The 21,973-nt window shown below is 44.6% G+C and overlaps 1 protein-coding gene across 1 annotated transcript in view; it reads left to right on the top strand.

Moving 5' to 3' along the window:
- Positions 1 to 4,475: 4,475 nt before the first annotated feature.
- Positions 4,476 to 21,973, top strand: part of GAP43 (growth associated protein 43) — a 60,245-nt gene continuing 42,747 nt past the window's right edge. The window contains exon 1 of the mRNA XM_074897462.1: positions 4,476 to 4,579. Coding sequence (XP_074753563.1) covers positions 4,550 to 4,579 — 30 coding nt within the window. The 5' untranslated portion in view covers positions 4,476 to 4,549. The remainder of the gene's footprint in view (positions 4,580 to 21,973) is intronic.

Genomic DNA, 21,973 nt, shown 5'->3' with positions numbered 1-21,973 from the left:
ACATAAGTGATCATTATACTGAAAAATGGGTACTCCTCCAAGGAGATTCATGACTATGTCTAAATCATTTAGAAAAGGAGTTTGGTCATAGTGTTGCAGCGCATTATTTTGTGTCATTAAGCCACCTATGACTGAAAGTGAGGCCAAATGAACCAGAGCTGCAAAGCTACTGAGGAGAATAAAAAATGCAAGTGGGCCAACAGTGGGATTTTCAGGAATGCCTATTCAAATGAGGATCCTAAAAAATCTTTATAAAATTGGCTTTTTTCCTTCCAGCATGAAAGCTGGCTAACAAAAGGCAAGGCTACCACTATATGTAGAACATATGAATAAAGAGAAAACCCAGTCTATCTCCCAATGAAAGCAAGTCGCTCACTTCAGTGCTGTTTTTACTGAAGCTTTAAATATCCCTAGTAACGGGACTTTCTCAGTACTTGTCTCGAAGAGACGCCTCTTCAGTTTAACACACTTACCACTGGGACAGCTCTTAGAGGCAAACTACCTTCCTTCTTCTGGCCAGGGAATCAGCCTGATTACAGTCCCAGAAGCAGACGAAACTAGGTGGTTTTTCAAAGCAAAACTGAATCTAAGCTGTTATTATTGAACCTAAATCGGCAGCAGGACCAAAGATTCTTTTTCCTTGAATCAGTACAGACCTCAAGCTGCTGGAGTAACTTCAGGCACTGCTAAAACTTGCAGCAGAGCTGAGCAGGGAAAAAGCCCTGATTTGTGTCTCTCCGTCCACCCATCCTATATTGTAACAACTTCCCCTATGTTTCATTATTTTGAAATGATCTGTATCCTTTAAAATCGAAGACATGGTTTTGAATTAGAGGACTCATCTTAAAAATTCCTTTGTATGAACCATACCCTCCTTTACAGTGAAGGAACATGCAGCATACACCAAACAGTGGGTTATATGTCACTCCAAATTATTCCTTTCCATTCTTGATGCTTATGGCTTTTGAAGATACCAAACTTTTCCACCTCCTTAGGTGTCATTTAGTCAAGTCTCACAGATGAAGCTTTTAAAAGCTATGGTCACTGTTTACCCCCTCCTTCGAGCCCCTTTCCCTAGCCACCCATTCATGCTATTCTTTGGAACTTCTCTTCCTTTTATTTGTGTAGATTCAAAAGCCAAGGTCAAAGGGGCCTTTCAGGGCATGTCTACACTGTGATGCAGTGTTACCCATAAACTCTGAAGGAGTGCTGAATGAGCCAGTCGTGGCAGTGCAGTGCAGAGACAAAAGTGTCATTTGGATGAAAGCATCCCATCTTGACTTGGTGACTTCAAGAAATGGAGACTCACCTCCTCTTCTTCCCTTGAGTTTTGCTTCTGATGTTCATTAATTCCCAGGCTGAAGTTTGTGCCTTTAATTCGCTCCCATTCCCTTTGGCCTTTTCATTGCTGTGGACTTGTGCTTTTTTCCTCTGTGTTACCAGATAATTTGCCTTAGAGGTAGAAGTGATAACACAGCCAAAATGACAGGGCAAGGGATGCTGGAATATGATTTTGAGAGCTGTATAATTGGCTGAAGAGTTTGAAGTCCAGCTTTTAAATATACTTAAAGGGTCCTGATTTGAAAGAGAGGGGTGTTAGGAACTGACATGCCCTAAAAATTTGGGTCTCAGCTTATGGCTCTTCTACATAAGAAGATTAATTCAGAGTAAACTCAGATGTGACTCTGCAGTGGACTGGCTGCTCACCATTAACTCTACATGCATGGGGAACCTATTAAGGGTTTTTTGTCTATTTGGCAAAAGTGGTTTGCAATAAGCTAGAGCGTAGAGTGCCCACGGGGCTGGGCATGAAGAGAGGTGGCTTTGCCTTTGCCTCTTACAAGACTAAGGTGGTGAGCAGCTGCCCCGGGTGTGCACGAGAAGGTGGTTTGTCCCCATCTGGCTGCACCAACGCAGCCTTTCTGCTGCCAGCCTGCTCTCCCCCCGGGTGGGTGTCTGAGAAAGATGGGGGCTGGGAAGGCTTTCCTCGGCAGGGCTCCCTCCAGCAGGGAGGTTCCCTAAAAAGGCCTTGTCAGTGGGAAGAAAACAAGCTTCTAAAACACTTCTGAAGAGTGATTCGTCTGACCTAGTTTGTGCTTCTGCTTTAGGGCGGTCTGAATCACACCCTCGAAGTTTCTCTTCATTGTCATCAAAGGGAGCCCAGGGTGACGCTCTCAGATGGGGACATGGATGCTTGACCAGAGGAGTCCCAATTTCCCAGGGGCACGGGGAGCATGTGTGTGGGATAGAAAGTGCCCACAAGCTCCTGACACACTAACTTCATCGTGGAGACAAGCCCCCAGCAACGCCTGGGGCTGCGGCAGAGGCTCCTAAGTCCCACGGGCATATTCTAAAATGCCATTGAACTGCTCCTCAGTGCCTTGGCATGGTGTTGCCAGCAGTGATGTCTGTCCCAGACACCCCTTCCTCGAATTTGATGCCCATTGCTTTCTGATGCTCAACTCCTTACCTGTCGTCTTCTTTGATTGCATCGTTTGCCGTCTTTTTCTCTGCACGCATTTTCTGACGCTGAATCTGATTTTCGTTACCTAATCTTTTGGTCTCCTTCTGTGTCAGCTGGTGTCTGCAACTCTTCCCAGTTTAGTGTCTTCTCTGAACGTCATTATCATATCATTATTTCCCTTTTCTAGACTCTAAAACCAGGACTAACACTAACACCTGCTTGACCCTCAAAGGCACTTCCCTTAAATTACATACAGATGTAGATAGCCAGCTAGATCATCTTTGAAATGCTGTTTACTTTCTGTAAAAAAAATATGGGGTACTGGGAACTGCAGTGATGTCATAGCAACTGAATATGATTATGTAGGAGTCTGTGCTGAGGGGTATTCCAGAAAATGTAGCTATATATGTATTAGTTTATTCGTATAAGTGTGCACGTGTGTGTGAATATTTGTGTCAATAATGGGTTTAGATATATTTAAAGAGCAAAGTTCATAACAATAACCTGGGACATTTTTTTTTCCTCATTTGTGGGCAGTTTTACATTAAAAATAAATTAGAAGTAACTCCATGGTGTGGCAGAGAAGTTGATGTAGTGACATTAGTGCTAAAAAAGAGAACAGCATCTGACTGTTCCTCCTAGACACAGTAAATAAAATAAGCTAAATTTGAATGTTGGTAGATGAAATCCTAAAAATCCAGCAGTCTTTTTATATTTTTAACATGCTCAACATTGTCATACTTTGGTTTAGCTGTTGTTTGGAATATTTTTTTTTACAACAACAGATATAGCTATCTTGCTCATATATATTCTGAGAAAACACAGTGTTATAACTTTCAAGATGTGTGCTTGGGGGGGGGTGTGTGTGCGCATTAATGTTTGCTGAGGCTCATGCATCGCCATGATCTTCTGTGCATGCAAACCCATACATTTTTGTTCCCACACGTGCACAGGGGGGGGTGGCTATGTGTGTGTGAACATGCACATCTTCCTCATTAGAGTTTACGGCAATTTGCAGTCAGAGATCGATAGATGTAGAAATTACTTAAGCGCTGAAATTAATTGAGATCTGCACAGAAGGGAAAGGGATGATTTCTGTAGGTTTTGGAGCTATTCTGGAAAAAAAAAAAAAATCAACCAGTTATCTGTTGTGGGAGTATCATTTTCTGTGCCTATGGAAGGTCTATAGGATGCGCTGAGGGAACGAGGGAGAAAGTTGTCCCGTTCGGTGCTGCAGGACGTCACCATGCAGGGTCTATGCCTGTACATGTGAAGAAGACAGCACGTACATATATGTTTGCGAGTGTGCTGGTGAGGGGGAGGGGGGGATTTTTAACAGCCATTTTAACATATTTTCTGATTCCCATTTAGCTCTCAGCTCCCACCTACGGCACGTCACCTGTGCATGGCATATACTGCCTGCCATGGTAATACCCCCGCTCCCTCTTCTCCCCTCCATGCCCACCCCACCCCACGCTTTCTTCACGCATAAATCCCACTCCTGGCTGTGGACAGGCGCTGGGGGCTTTGGCTGCTTGGGTGGGAGGGGGGTTGGGGGCTCCCCACGCACCCGGGCCCCCTCCTCACCCAGTGCCTCCCCGACACACCCCACCCCTCCGCAGTCTGCAGTGTCCCCTCTCCCCTGTCGCCTCTGTACAGTGGGAAAGTCGTTGGGTAATTGGGTCCAGATTGAAGATTTTAATTATTCATGAGGCTGGCAAGGGACTTGGGGGGGGGGGGGGGGGGGCTGCTGGGGTGGGGGTGGGGTGGGGAGGTGGCGAGTCAGGGAGAGCTGGTGAACAATTCTGGGAAGGGTAGGGAGGGAGGCAGAGGCAGCGTGTGCATGTGCGGTGAGCAATAGCTGTGGACCTTCCAGTTGCTGCGAACTGCCCTGTGGTGTGTGTGTGTGTGTGTGTGTGTGTGTGTGCGTGTGTGTGTATGTGTGTGTGAGAGAGCGAGAGAGGGAGAGAGAGGGAGGGAGGGAGGGAGGGAGTGGAGAGGGTGGGGGGGAGAGATAAGAGAGAGAAGAGGAAAAGGAGAGAGGAGAAGGAAGGAAGAAGAAGGAAGGAAGGGGACAATACGATCATGCTGTGCTGTATGAGAAGAACAAAACAGGTAGAGCTGAAGATTTTTATAATTCTTTCCGTTCAGCAATCTCCCAGGCTGCTGGCTGTCCGTGGGGTGCGTGTCTGCCTGAGTGTGTGAGGGGCTGGGGTAGGGGCTGGGGTAGGGCTGGGGTAGGGGGGAGGATATTTCAGCTGCTTTCAGCAAACGCCTCTTTTGCAATTCTTTAGCATCTTGCGACTGAAGGCTCTTTTCACACCCAGCAACATGACTGTTTTGCCTTTCCGGGGCTGGTGATGGGGGGGGGGGGGTGGGGGGGTGGCCTACATCCACATTTGGGGAGCTACCAGAATCCCCCCTCTATTCTCCTTATTATTTTTCAGTAGTGGGCAGATGCATTGCCTAGGGTTTTCTGTCTGTGGTTCTGAGGATGTGGATGTTGGGGGAGTGGGGGTGCGGCTGGCAGGAAACGTGATGAGATCTGGCTTTACCTTGGAGATAAAGGAAGCAATTCTTCATCTAATGCCAAAAAAGAAAGGATGACCAGTGAGCCTTGATCCCTGGTCAGAACGCTCTCTATTGCTCCTGGCTCCGATGAATGGGAGATGCTTTATGTGCATGTGCTGTGAGGTAGCTCGGAGGACAGGTGCATTCTTTTCTTTTTTTGTGTGTTACTGTGTTACAACAATCTGAGCAGGAATTAACCTGAAGCTTTTTTTTTTTTTTTTTTTTTTTTTTTTCCCCAACCTATGCTATAGTGAAAAATGCAATTAATTAATAACAAAAGCATTAGCCAGGGGAGGGGGAGAGTCACCCTCTTTGCGATACCCTTCATAGTACAACCAGTTAGACAACTGTGCACCAGCTGGTAGAGAGACAGAGGACCACGCCTCTGTTAGCTTGGAACTCGGGTGGGATAAGAGAAGCTCACGGTGTGAACCTGTTGGAAACCAGATCATTCTCTTTACTGGTACCACCTGGCTTTTCCTGTAAGGGAACTGTGATGATGAGAAGGTTTGGGTGGTGGCTAGTTTTCAGTGCCAAATATTTTATGTCCAAAAAAAAAAAAAAAAAAAAAAGCTACTTAGATCATTCCCCCCTCAATTCCCCCATCACCCTTCCCCCTTTTATTTTGTGTGAAAGCCCAAACCTGCTCGTGATTAAGAGAGCCTATTTTGGCTGAACCTCTTGGACTTCCTCAGGAGGCTGCTGGATTTATGCAGTTGGAACTTTGAGGCAGGAACTGGCCCCAGATATCTTTGTAAGGCATTTTGGAAACTTCCCCGAATTTTGGATTTATAGGTCGCAACAAGGAGCTGTGGTCCTTGTTCTGAGCTCAAAACTCAACTCGGTTTTAGGTACAGCATCATACTGGTTACTTTATATATGCGTACATTTATATCTCTCTTACACTATAGCACTGCAGTATTCTGGAGCAGTGACATGAGTAACTCCAGTTACTGTAGAATAGCACAGTGTCGAAAGAAAATCCAGGTTAAAGTGTGTTTCTGAATGGAGACGTGTGTGTTATCAAATGAAGGAGCAGTTTTGTAGAATAACGGGGAGGGGCAGGTGAACAGGGTGGAAAGAGACCCTGCGTCATCCTCTGTTTTTTCCCATGCAGGTTTTTCAAATGCTTTGCAATTAATGATATGTTCACTAAAATCTGGATAGAGGTGGTGGTGGCTGGGGAAGGGGGGGGAACACGTTGCAGCCAGCCAGCAGAGCACGTTCAGCTGGCAAATAGGGGATGTAAAGAGCAGAGGAGGAGAAGGAAGACAGGGAGGCAGAGTGACAGAGCAGTGGGCAGAGGTGCACAACAAATTTTAAAATAAAGTAGGTAGCTCTGGGATTCTTCGAGTCAGAAGAGAGCTGTTGGGGGAGGCGATAATTTTGCCCATACCATCACTGTTTGGGCATTAAAGCTCCTGAATAATATTCTGATGTATCTGTTCTTTACCTCTGTGTGCGTTTACTCCTGTCGTTTTGTATTCTGACATATTTAGAAATGCCTGGCATGCAGGTATCTTGCACATAGTCCTCTCATCCCACTCCATGCATTAATCCACCGCATGGTACACACCCCTTTGCGCGTGCATGTGCAGCACACATCTCCAGTCCCTGGTCGCTCTCATCTGTACTACACATATATGCACAAGCACACACACACTCATTCGCACATGCTTTCTGATGCTTCTGCAGCCACACAACCTGAAATGTGCCTGCCTGTGCGTAGTCGGTGGATGTTCCTGGGCTCGGAGCCGAACTCCTGCTCCTGTACCTGAATACACACCACAATTGCCAACCTGGCAATCTAGCAGTTTGCTCAGCAAAGCTGTTGATACACCAGAGGAAGCTGTAATCTGGAGAAGAAAAATACCTCGGTTGTCAGCCTGTGCTCTTCCTCTGTCCCCACCCAGACCTTTTGCCGAGAGAAAAAGATGGAATGGGTTCTTCAGCACAGGCAGGAGTTTCCTTCCCGATATAAAGACAGCTCTCCTCAAATTATTTTTTCAGGGGAAGCCCCCGGTGTCCCGCCCTTCTGGCAGCTAAAGAGCAAAATGTTGAAATTACAGGCTTGGGCGTGGAAGAAATCTCTTCACATTTGTGTCTAGGTGTGCCTGTTATGTGTCTGTCCTCCCACCCCTCAAAGACAAATATGTTCACACACTTGTACCTTGCAGATTATTCTTTCTTGTGGGTGCGATGCCAGTGTGAAGAGTGAAGTATATGACTGACTGTGCCCGCCCATGAGATGTAGATCGCTTGGTGTTGTCATTTCTGCCCACAGTTGATCGCAGCTCTGAATCTGTGCCCACAAAATATGCTGCTAAAAAGGTGGCATAACCGAAAGGCTGGGTCAAGCGGTTTCTGAAAAATTGAACTTAACCTGCCAGCAAGGGATGCAGTCGGTGATATGCAGAGCTGGATAGTTAGATAGGTGGCTAGAAATGCAAGTGTTGCATACACCACATACTGGAACAGATGGACGTTATGGGGGTATGTGCTCAGTATTGGATTGCATGAGTGATTAAACAATAACCCGCAAGCAGGTTTCCCACTTGTGGGTGAGATGAGTCTCATTCATCACCAGCCATTTCCGGCGGCTTCCCTCCCATTCTGTCCTCTCCTCCTCACCCCAGTGCTGGAGAGCCAGCGGCTGCAAAGGTTTAAACTTGCCACACCCATCAAATCAAAGGAGGGAGGGGGGAAGAGGCAGTCTGCATTTCTTTCCCCTTCCACACGAGCAGCATGAATAAACAGGGCTGTACCTCTAAAGATGCAGTTTAATGCAATTGGAGAAGGAGAAAGCATTAGGGAACCGTTCTAGCAATTACAGCCAGCCCGTGAGGTGTCTTGTCATTCCAGGAACTGCAGAGGTGTGCAGGAAGGAGGAAATGGAGAAAGAGAGACAGAGGAAGATGCACACAGAGTTAAGCTTGTCTCAGGATATTAAAATGTCTCGGACCTCATTAAAAATAACTTAATTATGCCACACAATCCAGATGCTTCAAAACTTGCAAGGCATTGGTCTTACCTTTAAACACTGACGTGGAGAGAGGAAAGGGGGTGTTTGAAAGGAAGGGTGTGCATCCACGCCCCTCTTCCCTCCACTTGCTAGCGTGGTGTAAATCACCACAGACCATTGACTTCAGGGCAGAGACACTCCATCTGCACCTGGGGAGAGTCTAGGCGCTGCCTCTGCCTTTCTGAGCGACGCCAAGCCGTTTCTGTGCTTCTTCCAGTAAACAATTGCTGCATGGAAGTTTAATTACTCCAGGTCCTTACTATTTCTCTTCCTGAGGTGATACCCCTGGGATTCCTCCCAAGAAGGGTGTCTCCAGAGAAGCACCCCTCCCATCACCCTGTCCTCCTCTGCTGCCTTTGCTGACTATTAGAGACATTGATTTCTCCTAGATCACGTAATGTAACTATTCCTAATGGCAGAGACAAGCCCCCTCCTAGGGAACTAATTGCAGTCAGAGTTTCCAGGGGGAGGACAGCGGTAATGCTTAGTGGGAGAGAAACCAGTCTGTTGATTCAGATTGCCTATTGCCGCTTGCTCCTGAATGAAGCTCCCAGCAAAAAACAGTCAGGCAGTACCCACTGGTAGGTAGAGGCATCCCTGCTGGGAGGGCTGCGTTGAGTCTTGTATCTGCCCTGTGCCAAGCCGGGTACACATGTGCAGCCTGAGGATATGACATGTATTGTCTGAGGGCTTGTCCTGGCCCAGTGCTGAAGGTGTCTGAATGATCTCAGCTGCTCCTGCCTCAGGATAAGAAAATGGGCTGTATAGCACTAGACTCTGCCCATGCCATGCTGATGGAGTGGTCGTTGCCTGGGGATGAGAGGGACCCCTCCTTCAGTCAGGTGTCTTTGACTGCCTAGAAGGAAAAAGTGTAAAGAGCTTTCACATCAAGTCCTCTCTCATTTCAGGACAGCTGTCATGGATTCTTGATGCCACCCTGCACAGACATTATTCTAGATATTATTATTATATATTATAATAATTAAAATATTATTGTATTTCTCTCTCCCCATTTCCCAGAGAGCAAGAATTGCCCACTGCTGGCTAGCTGCTTGTGCTAGTGGGAAGGTGAACTTGCATGACGTAAAAATCAAAGATGTATACACGTGTTTGGGTCCGCTGGCCTCATGCTGTGAGGCATGTGCTCCCCCCAATGACTCTCATCTGCTCCACGTGCAGGGGACACGGGGCATAAGTGGGCTCTGCCTAGTCTGTCCTGAGCAGGCATGTATGTGCTGAAGGATTGGTGTATTAATAGGTAAAATGACAGGGATGGCCTGAAGATTGCCTCTGCTTTTGGCTGAGATAGTATGACACCAAGTATTTATAACCTGAGACCTCTGCATGCTCCCAGTAGGCTGGTGGTACCTTCCTGACTACCATTTGCTCAGTCCATGCATTGCTGGCCCATGCATCCTTCCCTCTGTACAACTCTCCTGTTGTCCCCTCCTCCTGCACATAAATGACTTGCATATTTTATGTTGCTTTGGGCTTCTTCCCTACACAGGGAGGGCTTCATTTGGATTTGAGAATGAATGAGAGCTCTGATGACAGGCTAAAGACACCTGAGAATGGGAAACCCTTTGATGGCAGCTCTGTGTTGTGACCCTTTGGAAGTCACTCTGCGATTCCCCTGTTTGCTGCGAGTCTGACAAGTCTCAGGGACAGATTTGGCAGCAGTCCATACCTGGCTGCATCTGAGTTTTGAAGACCCAGTGTCCAGCTGTAAGGCAACAGCCATAGCACAGTAGCTCTACGCAGGGAGTCCCAGGCTGGGAGGAGGAGGTCAGTCATCCAGAAAGACCCACTGGAAGGTGCACATGCCTTGCTGGTGGAAATACCCCAACACCTGGCTGTGGGAATACCTGAGCAGTTATGTGGGTTAAACACCTTTCAACATCTGAAGCCCAAAGTCAAAGTCTGGAATCCATCCACATTCATTTCATCTATAATTCCAAGTTCCTCCTGAGCACGCCGGGAGGTGACATGTAACCTCAGAGCTCTGATGGCCTCATGTGGAGAAGGTGTTTATAGTTCCTCAGAGCTCTCTCTGTCACCTGCTGAGTGTGTGTGTAAAACTCCATGGCTTTTCGTGGTTGCAAGCACCACAGGCCAGAAGTTAGTATATCAGAATTGGTTTCGGGAGAGCTGGTTTCTCTTCCTAGCAGTGCTATTAACCTGCTTTTTGACTTGATCTAAGCACAGTTTCTCTGCCTGTCATGGCCATCTCTGCAAGATACTTCTTTAATTTGGAAACTAAATAATCAGTGTGTGGAAAAAAAAATAAGGATTCAGATGCCCTCAGGTGAGAGGTGCTTTAGACAGGCAAAGCATTGCCTTATCCATCCTCAGTCACTCCTGCAGTGCTGGGATGTTTATTAGCCACTTGAGTTCCTTTAACACAAAGCACTGATTTTCTTCGCAGATCCAGGCTTTATTACTATGGGCCAGAGCCTGAGAGTAGGGCTACAACTTAGTTTTCACCCTGCTATTCACCAGTGTTCTAGCTCTTCCCCTACCATCATAATGATCCAGGCTGTAGCAACCTACAATATGTATATGGGGTGGAGGAAAAGTGTAATGAAAATAGTGATTTGTTTGTAATACAACAAAAGGAATTTGTGCTTTTGGAGTTACACTGATCCGGCTGTCTCTGCCTGTTATTCATTTTGTCTTCTCTCCCCATCTGTTCTGCTCCTCCTGCCTTCCTCCTGCTCCCTTGACCATGCAGTCCTCCTGCTGCTTCTTCTCCCCTCCAGCTGGGTACCAGCCCTCCGTTAGGCTGTGCTTCCCCGGGCACTCCTGCTGGCACCATCAGCCACAACCACCAGGGTCTTATTCCCTTCACCCTTCCTGGCACTGGCATCAGAAGGGAAGCTATTAGGAAGGGAAACTACATGGGTTCTTCCTTTGTGTTTCTTTTGCAGCAACTCCTCCACTGGGGCAGCTATGGCAGCTACTGCCAAAGAGGCAGGAAAATGGTGCATCCTCACCTATCACGTTGCTGTTAGCGTAGGTAAAAGGTTGCCCACCTCCAGCAGGCAGCTGGGGAGGGGTATGACTGCCATAGGATGCTGTACAAACTGGTATCCCCATTCCTGCTTTGCTGAGGGTTGATACTTCTGGGTTTTTCCCTTGGCTACTAATGGCAGGCTGTGCTCCAGCTGTCTTGTTGGCCCCAGACAGGATGTCCGGAGCCTGCCTTCCCCCTGCCAGGCTTGGTTGGCTTTGATGCCTCGAAAGGGAAGCCAGAATGTGCTTAAATTCTTTTAAATTATAACCAACAAATGTCAGTTCCATTCATTACTCATCTTACTTCTGAAGTTTCTTGAATTAATTCCAGCCACAATCACACTATATTTATAGAAAGCTGGGACATCTCACAGTATTTAAACATTCTCTCTGTAGGAGACACCTTTCAGTAAGGGTTGGTAATTAGTAAAGCTAATAGGCTCTAAAAGACTCCTACTTACTTCGTCTGAATGCCCCTAAATTTTAGGGGTGCAGGGGAGTGTGTTTGGGTCTGAACCTAGCTCTGAAGCTAATTTTATTCCACTCTTCTCATAATTGCCTAGGAGTGAAACTGTGGTTTCAGGAACTTCAGGTTTTTTATGAATTGGGATGATTTCTAATAATTGGTGATGTACAGAATAATTTACCGTTTCAATTACTCTTATAATTGTTAAGATTATTATCAATTGGCATCCAGTTCAGCAGACTATTGAATGGAGTCTAATCCATTTTATTTTATTAATAGTATCCAATGACCTTATAAATCTGCGATGTCAAGTACTCAAGGGTGGGCAGGTTGGGGCAGCGTGGTCTTGTGCTCTTTTGCACAAGATGCCAGTCATTTGCATTTGTTCCAGCTGAAACCAGCAGGATGTTTTGAACTGACCATTGTTCTCCTTGTTTCATTCCTTCTTCTGTCTGCCCATAGCTTTAGGAGTAAGGTATTTAGTGGTGGATTTATAAATAATTCAACAAAAATCATCTAGGTTTGGAAGGGTAGACATAAAGAAACAAGTATCACTTGCTGATTTGCTGACAGTAAAAATCACAGCCATTTGGTTTGTGTAAGAGTGAAGTCCACTGCTGGAAATCACCTGCTGAGAAAATGTGAGGAGGGCACCACATGCTCAACAGTGCCTGAGAAGTGTGGTGCAGCTGGGGGATGGCACAGCAACAATGGGGAACTGGAATGATGGGGGACTGAGGCAAAGGGGCTTTTGGAAGCTGGACTAAAAGTTAATCCTCAGCAGGGACACTACACTGTAGATTGGAGACCTGTGCTGAAATGGCACTTGTGTTTCTCGGAACTGGGGGCACCTTTCTTAGGGTCAAGATTTTAATTCTTAGCTTGTTATGTTAGAGTAGTCAGGCTGGCAGCTTGCAAAGATTGCACAGGCTGAGTTGGGAGTCTGTCAGAATAGAGACTTGCTTGATCAAAGATGAAAAACAGTGGTTTTAACCCCTCCTGCTGTTTGCATTTCCATTGGAAGACCCAGAGGAGCTTCAAGCCCTACACAGAGTTTTGAGGAAAGACACATGCAACAGAAAATTGATGTTTAATGTTGACTGTTAAAATTGCAGTCAAAAGCATGATAAGGATGAAACCCGTTCCACCTAAAGCACAAGCTCTAGCACACAGCCTTTCCCTTTTATCCTAAATTCCAGTTAGAATACCAGCTAGAAGAGATTAAATCCTAAGAAAAGGACCGGTGGTGCAAGAAAATAAGATCTCCCTCCAGAATAACTGAAGAACTGAAGCTAACTGAAACCTCCGTGAAGTAAACAGAAGTTGGATAACTTCCAGAGGATAGGTAGCAAAGTTAGTATGTGAATTAGTACTTCAAGCTCCCTCTTACATGGTAAAACTGGATACGCAGCAAAAAGAACCCTCCATTATGATGCCAGTGTACAGGACTCTGTGGAAGACAAAAGAATTAACAAACTAGTGAAAAACAAGCCCTAATGGCTTATAGGAACTTTTCTGAAATCTTCCTTTAAAGTTCAGTTAATTCTTCTTTATGTTCTTTGTTTTCTTCCTTTGAGTCGTATGATTCCACAATTCAGGCTGAGATACCGTAAGACAATGCCTTATATTGTAGAATTTCATTACTTTTTAATTAGGGTGTGGCTGACAAGAGGAGTCTGAAACGCATCACAGTGTTTTACCATTGTTCTGAACTGAGTAATAAGGGATTGTTTTAAGTTGAACTGCCTTCTTAGAGGTGTCTGTTGTAGGCTGGTAGAACTTTAGAGCCTCCTTTCTAACTGTGGAGATGCCTAAAGTTCTAAGATAATTACACTTACACCCGTAAAGTCCCCTGAACATTTAAAGGCTGCTTACTGACATGCCTAGATGATCCTTAGTTTTATAAGCAATAATCAGCTCAATACCTACTTATCAGCTAAGCTACCGTGGGATCTACAAACCAAGTATTCTTCCAGTTGCTTTCCCTGCACAGCCAAAATGGATGAGTTTGCACAGCACACGGGTCAAGTGTCCCCACAGAACGTATCCAAGAGGAAGGGCATGTACTCTACCTTCCTTTTATCTAGAAACATTTTGATTCAGATATTTTCCAAGTGATGTGGTAAATTTACCATCTCTGCCTGAGTAGAATACTCCCACCTACCAGGAGAATGTTCTGTTAGGCTATAGAATATAATGGGACTAGTGTTTCCTGGAGAAGCTGGTCTGTTTTGCACAGACAAATAAAATATTAATTGTGCCAGAGAAAGAGAGTGAAGGAATATTATGCTGACTCTCTACCTTAGTGATTATGATACTCACAGAAGGGAGGGAAAAGCTTTGATTAAAGCTTTATGTCATAAATTGTCAATAAGGCCAAAGCATTTTATGCCCATTTTGTGTGTTTCCAGTAACATGGTCAACTGCAAGTTGATGACTAAAACAATTAATAGGACCCACAAAGGAGGAAGCTCAGGATCTAGGCAAAGGGCAGAACAAATCAGGATGTACTCATGTAAGATGGTTGTTTACAATCGTCCTAGCTTATTTACAAAGCTGATGGAAGCAGTCTCTGAACCATGAGCTTTGAATTCTTTGAAGACTCGTGAGGGCTAGATGAGGTGTCAGAAGGCTGAAAAAGAATGGGAAGATAAGAAATTACAGACTACTCAGTTTAACTTCATTCTGAGAAAAAAAAAATGGTGGAAATAATCAAGTAAAGGAGATTATTAGGAGCCAGCACAGATCTGTCAAGAATAGATCATGTCAAACTAATTTAGCTTCCTTCTATAACAAGCCTTGTGGATACAGGGGGAAGTAGTTGTCATACCTTGTCATACGTAAGGATTTTGACATTATCTCACAGGCTTTTATCATAAGTGAAGCAAAGAAACATGGTCCAAAGGAAAACATTACAGCAAGGATGCAGAACAGGTGTAGATAATCCTACTCAATGAGCAGTTCTCACTGATTTCCTGCTGAAACAGAAGACAATCACACGGGTTGCCAGAGGCTTGAGCTGTGGCCTGCTAAGTGCTTCATATTCATTAAATACTTTGTACTTTATATTCTAATTTCAACCTGGATGACTGTCTAGAGAAAGTATTTTTTAAAATCTGCAGATGGCACGAACCAAGTATAGGCTGGTGGAAATCACTGGAATTCAAGACAAGCTTGTCAAACCAAGGACCTGGTTTGAACAGCATCAGAGCCAATGAAAGTGCTCTCCATGGGAATGATTAATAAATTGCAGCCAGCTGTCCATGGGAACCAACGGGCCAGCTAGCTATCCTTCAGGAGGGGAGCCAGGGTCTCTAGAGGACCACAGGTTCAATGTTAGTCTTGATTGTCATTTATTGTCAAAAAGGACAACAGCATCTTACCAGGTTGTGCAAATGGGAATACAGGCTGTAAGACACATCTAATAAGCCTTCAGCTCTGATGAGCACATGTAAGTCACAGCTGAAATGTCATTCCTTAGTCCTGTACTGCACTCTAAGAAAGTGTGATTCAATGAGAGAGAGTGCAGACTGGGGTGGTGAGAATTGCTGGAGGCCAATGGAAATATAATTTGTGAGGAAAGAAGACTGAAATAATTAAGGCTGTTTAACCTAAAAGGTATAAGGAGTCAGGATGATAGTCTAGCAAGTGCAAGAAAATGGGAATAATCTGTTCTTCCTGTCCAGGGTGGATAAAACAAGGAGTAATGGTCTTTATAATGGGCCGGCAGGGTGATTCAGACTAGACTTTAGCAAGAGTCAAAAGGATTGTGCTGCACTGGAATAGATTGTCTGAGAAAACCGTGGTAGCTCCCATCACTAAAGGGCTATAGGAGGTACTTCTGGACCAGAGGAGGGACTAAGTGGTCTCTTATGCTCACTCAACACTATTTTGTGTGATTAGTATCAGATATTCACTGAAGCAGGAACTGGACCCAATCTGTCCTCTTCCAGAAGAGTGCTTAACAAGTAGGCTCTAAAGCTGTATTCACTTCTGTGCTCTCTCTGTCTCTGGCCTCATGCTTATTTAATTCTTCCATGAAAAAAAGCCAAGAGTTTAAGCACGAAAAGCTAGGAGCAGCTTACTCCAAACAGACTTCTGTGGGAGGATGGTAAGACTTGAGCTCTTTTTAGGTACAGTAGAGAGTTGAATCAACATCTCCCATAATTTAGGGAAGCTAGTCTCTTCACTGATGTACTACATAGATACCTATCAACTGCATGCTATCAGAGACAAACCGTAGTTATTGTCTCTTTCAGGGCTTGGAATCCAAAACTGAAGATACCTCCCTGATAACCAGAGCAAGATGCCTTCAACCCAGAGAGTTTAGATGTTGGCATTTGCTATAGGCCGGTTCAAAAGACATTTATTTGCTGTATTGTGGTACTGAGGTGCCTAGTTCTCCTCATATTTCCTAGTGGATTTAAGAGTACAGTTTCTGCAAGGCATCTGGCCTTCTTCCTAGACTTAGCTCCAACATCTGTCTTCTGAACATGGACATCTGCTGGAACTCCACACTGAGGTTCACTTTCATTATCCTCAGGAGAGAATTATTATTACAAGGAATTTATCAGTTGGTGGCTTCTTCTACCTGCCTGACATGAATTGTCTCAAAGCATTTATAGAGCAGTCACTCAGAAATTCCCAACTGGAGTGCTGTACCCCTACTAGCATTCACCTTCAGTGTTTAATCCCCTCTGCTCCCATTATGATGTGTCCCAGCAGTGGCTGGGAATGCTGAATAAAACATGCTGAGATATAATATTCACCTTCACTGGATGTATTCTTATGCATGAGAATATAGAACTAAAGCTGACCTGTGGTATCTTCCATTATCACGTGCTGAGTCCATACAACCCTGGGGAAGATATCCTTTCTTTGGTTATTCCAAAGCCTTTACACAACACAAGAGGGGGAACAAGGCACCCTGTCTATAGTCAGGATTACCCAACTTTGGGGGGATGAGATAAATTGTAATAGCCAAAGACAATCTTTTCAACCGCAGCAAATTTTGCTGACCTTTCCCTGTTTGGATAAGAAGTTTCTTGGTAGGGGTCTTCTTCAAATAGACACTGTGGATTTTTAATTTGTTATTTCCCTGTATCTGTTGAGATTAAAGGAAGAAAGCTTTGAAAGTGTAAAGAGTTTTGCAACCGTTTAATAAGTAACAGTTGTGCTTTTGTACTACAAAGAAAGAGAATGCCATTATGATTTCAAATTACAAAATTTCGTATTTTCTCCCTTTTAAGTTTACACTCTTGAAATAAGAGATTAAACACTTCTGTTAAGCATACATTGAGTTTCAAAGTCAAACACTTAGAATATAGAGAATTAATTAAAAGGGTTGCCTATTTTAATTTGTCTTCTCTCACATATTGGCATAATGATGTGGTCCTTAATTATAAGATCAAATACTGGTATGTATTTTTTTCAATAGGATCCCTGTCTCATTCAGTGCACGGAATGGAATATACTTAGAGGCTGAATGAGTTTTGCCATAAACGAAGGTGTTTTCTATAGGTCTCCTGTTAATTTATTGCCAGTGATGAAGGTTATGTATTGAATTGGGCGGGGGGCTGTTCAAAAACAGAAGAATGGTCTCATGTTTTGGCAGTTGAATACTGCCCTGAAGAATTAGGCTTTTTCCTGCCTTTTGCCATGAGTTCCTGTGTGATATGAAAAAGCCATATAAATGAGGTTTTCCGTGGGTGGCCGCTAATTGGTGTGTTCTCATTTTCTGGGTTCGCAGTCTGAGACACCTGGGGTCTGACTTGCAGAAGTGCAGAGCTGGTATTGTATGGAGTTCTGCTCTCAACACACACAGAGCTGGGGAAATGCTAATCCAAGGCATCATAAATTAGGGATCCAAAAGTCGTGAATGGTCTGGCCATTTTGACCTTAGCCTCTTTGTGTCCGATTTCACCATCTGTAAAATAGAGATAACAACCCCACCTGCCTCCCTGGGAGAACATCCATTAAGGCTCATGAAACACTGAGATATTATGGCAAAATAGCACCACAGAAAAAGGCTATGAGGGAATCAGTATTGTGCATTCAGCGATGGGTTTGAATGATGTGTGACAAATAAGGCGCTTTGTATGAAATTTGGATAACGGGAAAATACTGACTTGCTACACACTCAGTGAGCTCTGTGTATCCTTTGTAGTAGCTGGGGTGGGGAAGGCTTGTAAGAAAACAAAAGGTATGATAAAGACTACTATACAGCATATGCACAAGAGCTAGTCTCCATTTTACATTTTCTACTTCAGCCTTTACCATGTGCCCAGAAAGGTGCTTGTAAGATGGGCTTTTTATGTAATATCTGAGTCATGCTACTTTGTACTTGTGTCTGTGAATGATGGGTTGCAAAACAATTGGGCAAAAATGAGCCAAATATGTTATCACTGAAACTAGTACTACACTTTTCACTGGTGTCAGAAGATGTCATCTTAGATCCTTAGCAAATCAAGCCTGGAGCACTCCTGTTATTACTCCCTTTGTATGTGAGGCACAGAAGAAAGTGGAATTATTTGCTGAAGTCATTCTGCCTGTTTTCTCTATATACAACCAATAGTTTTTAAACTACTATTCACATGCCTTGCATGAATTAATCTAGGAATGACAGAAAAAGTATGGGTCGGTTCCGCTCTTCCCCTCCCTTCTCCTCACCTGGAAGAAATAGCTTGAGTAATGCAAATGGTTTGTTTGCTTGATTTGACAGTCTCTTTATATTTTTGTCTGTGGGAGTGGGGTGTGTATCTGCCTGCAGGACTCCATGGGAGGATCTCCTGAGGAAGGGCTGAGCTGGGCAGTTGAGGAAGCAAATCTGTGGTATCACACGTCCTATGTCCTGTTGGAGATATTCTGGTGAAGTCCAGGCTCTCGGCTGCTGACCTGGAGGATCTCCAGGTGGGAGAGGTTGTGCTCACACCAGGAGATGCAGCCTGTCCAGAATGTAAACTCCAGACCAGGATGGGCTTAAGAAAGAGGTCAGAGCCTTCAATCTGGGCTCAATGGGGAGCCTGAGAAGAGGCAAGAACCTCAGTAATACATGGTCATACACTTTTATTAATGAGAGCCTGCCTGGGTTTTCTCCCTAGTCTGAACATGCTGTTGTCATTGTGTCTATGAATGTCTGTATTGTCTTCCTCAAATCTCTGGTGCATAAGACAGGATACAATTTTCTGCCCTGGCACAAGTGGGAATTTTTCTCACCATTGCTACGTATGCTGGCTGCTGATGAACTGATACGTTGCCTCCTAGGCCTCTGTGTCCATGAATTATCTCTAGAAGAAAGTTTACTTCTCCCAGGGTGACACAAAGCAGCCTAACATGCTCAATGGAGAACTTTTCTTGGCGGAGACTGACATGGAAATACAGAAATCTCAGTATAGAAATTCAGAAGTCTTGGGGAAAAAAAATAATTAATTGACACTCCTTTAAGCATGGAAGAATCGTACCTTTGTCTGTTGTCCTGAGACATGCCAGCATGGTATGACACTGTAAACCCACCAAATCTGATTGTTGGGTATGGCTTGAAGCTTATGGCTTATAAGGATACCCTGTCTCCTATTTTGAGGACCTTCTGCTGAGATTGCCCTCCATGGCAGTTTAAGAGACCCTCCTCCTGCTCCCCTGGAGTTAAACCGCTGGCTGTCAGAACTGATGCAGTGTTGATGGTCAAGGCAGGGTGATCCACAGAGATACTTCATGGAGTTAGTGTGGGTGGCTGAAATAGAAGGTCCTGTTGTCAGGTCTGGAGGAAGAACACTGTCCTGTGACCAGTTAAGAATGGAAATGGAGAGGCTCTCAGTGGGGGGAAGAAAGACCTCGTTGCAAAATGTGATTCTCTCTCTGGGCCAAAGCTGATGCCTGTTTGCCAAGAAGGTCGTGGAAATGGAGGTCTTCTGTTAGCATGTGCAAGGTGGTGGGGATTTTTAGTCCTTACTCCTCCCAAATCATATGGCGCTTCAGCCTACCCCTGGGGCAACCCCTGCTTCTGGCTTTGTCACAGAACTGTGCACAGAAATTAAGGAGGAAGCAGAAATGGCACTTGGACTGGGTCAGGAGATAATTTTGTTGGAAGGATCTGCAATCGTGTGATTCCACTCTCATCTTCTCCCCATAGAAGGAGAAGCACTGACCACAGCAGATAAAACTGCAACTTGTAAGCACCCACTCCAGAACTGAAGGGGCGTTACCAGGCCCTTCCAGCCTCACTGAGTGGCCCCACTGGCAGGGTTTGCTTTCTTTTCTTTTGCTTCTATGGTTCTGACCTGACCCTGCAGACAACAAAATGTGCTCCTCGTCTCTCTGCCTCCTCATATCCAGCCGCATTCAGTTCCATCTTTCACATATGATTCATTGCATCTCAGCTTCACACAGTATGGTATCATCGATGCTGATATCCCCAACCTGTAATTTTTCAAATTCTTTCTTGGGTACTTGCCTCGAAGCTTTTCCTGCTGTCAGGCGCAGCAGATGACGGTACTCTGAGTACTTCTGAGAGGTTCCGTACAGAGCGATTCTGCTCTTCGGAAATTTGTTGGTGAAAATTGTGAGCAGCACAGAAATGCCTGGAGAAGTTAATCAGGATTGGAGATGGGCACAATTTTCAAAAAACACAAGTTTCAAGTCCTGCGATGTAAACGGGAGGTTGGTTTGCTGGCAGTGGTAGTGAAATAGCACTTGGTTATACAGAGTACAGGAAAATGCTGAACAGGATTTTTGTCATTCCTTTGCTCCACTTTTATCAACACCCTGTGCTTCTGCCCTGCAGCACCCCTGCTATTCCAGCTCTGATGTTTCAGGGTAGCCAGTGAGTTGCTGAAAACTAGGCGGCAAGGATGTGACTGATCCTTTCAGCAAAGTAATTCTCTGTTCAGTAGCTTTTTGTACATATTAAATGATTAAATCTTTAGGGGACTTTTCCCTGATGCAGTAATTGTGCGCTCATTAAATTGCCAGATAAGACTTACTTTCTATTAATTTATTTTTTTTGCTAAGAAAACGTTTCGTTTTCCACTGATAATCCTGCTTCACCTAATTCAAGATGGCCAGCTTGTGGCTTTTAAGCCACAGGCAGATACTGAGAGATTGAAGTATGACTCCCTCAGTGGAGATATGTCATGTTACTGACAGCGCACTGCTGATGTTAGGACTATTTTTTAATCAGTATCTCCATGTAGGAGGAAGCTCTCAGGGGGCTTCTGAGGCTCCCTACAAGCTCTGGGACTCAGCTGGGCACCCAGCCTCACCCCATCCCACACTGGGTGCTGGTACCTGCCTAGGAGCTACTTGTTGGAAAATCTCTCACCTTGCATAAGGTACTGGGTAGGGGTTTGACACCTCTTGGACACTGGAACGTTTTTTTTTTAAAAGATGCTCACAAGGACAAGAGGTTTGATTTCCCATGATTTAGTTAATTGCATTTTAGAAAGTAAAATCTGCGTCAAAGTTGAATTATCCCACATTACTAGGAGTGGAAATAGATTTAGGCTTCAGCTGCAACATGAGGTAGTATATGTGTGGGAAAGACCACAGAGAAACTGTTAGAAGAAAGTTATTAAGGCTGCTAAGTCAAGTATTTACAAATTACCCAACACTGGAAATGCAGCTGCCTGTGCAAACTCAGCATGGTCTCTGCTTGTGAATGTATTTCAGTACATTTCTGCTAATAGGAACACATCTTATTTTTCTTTCCAGGGATTCCTACCGCATTCAGGTCCCAAAATGGACAGTGCTCACTTAATGAGCAGTTATTCAATATTTTGTTCTCTCATAATAAGTCAGCGTGTGACCCCACAGCTTTGCTCAATAAATACTATTCAAACTCCACTCTGAAATCAGAAATACTAATATTCTCCTGGGCTGTCTTCTTATTCTGAGCGCATCCCTAACATTACCTAGTAAATCTTTGCAACACCCATGCGAGATAACTGAGTATTTATACTCTGTTTTTACAGATGGGCCACTGAGGCACAAAGATAAGAGTTTGGTCAGCAGGACTCCCTAATTTTATGTGGTGAATTTGAGAAACAGGACCTAATTTTTACTAGTAGTTTTTATTTTCAATTGCGTGTATCTGTAGACATCTCCTATTACTGTCAGCTGCAGCTCCGAGTGCTCAGCACTGCTCCAAATCAGACTCAAGGTGTCTGAAGCCAGCTACTCTGAGATGCAGGATGTGCCACTAGAAATTACCTCGTGAAAAAGTATGGGCTGGAATAACACATGAATTCGGCAGCAAAGGTAGGGCAGTGTTGTAGGACAGCCATCTGTTGGCTGCCCTAACCCTGAGCTCCTCTGTTCTCCTTTGCCAAACCTCTGCCTCCTGCATTTTAACTTTCCAACTTCCCAGTGCAAAAAATACGACCAAGATTTTAGTGTAATCCCTTTATACCCCTGAGTTTCCTAAGCTTCAAATGTCTAGATTTCT

The sequence above is a fragment of the Athene noctua genome, chromosome 1 (genome assembly GCF_965140245.1).
Source record: "Athene noctua chromosome 1, bAthNoc1.hap1.1, whole genome shotgun sequence".
Lineage (NCBI taxonomy): Eukaryota > Metazoa > Chordata > Aves > Strigiformes > Strigidae > Athene > Athene noctua.
This window is presented reverse-complemented; position numbering and strand designations above follow the sequence as displayed.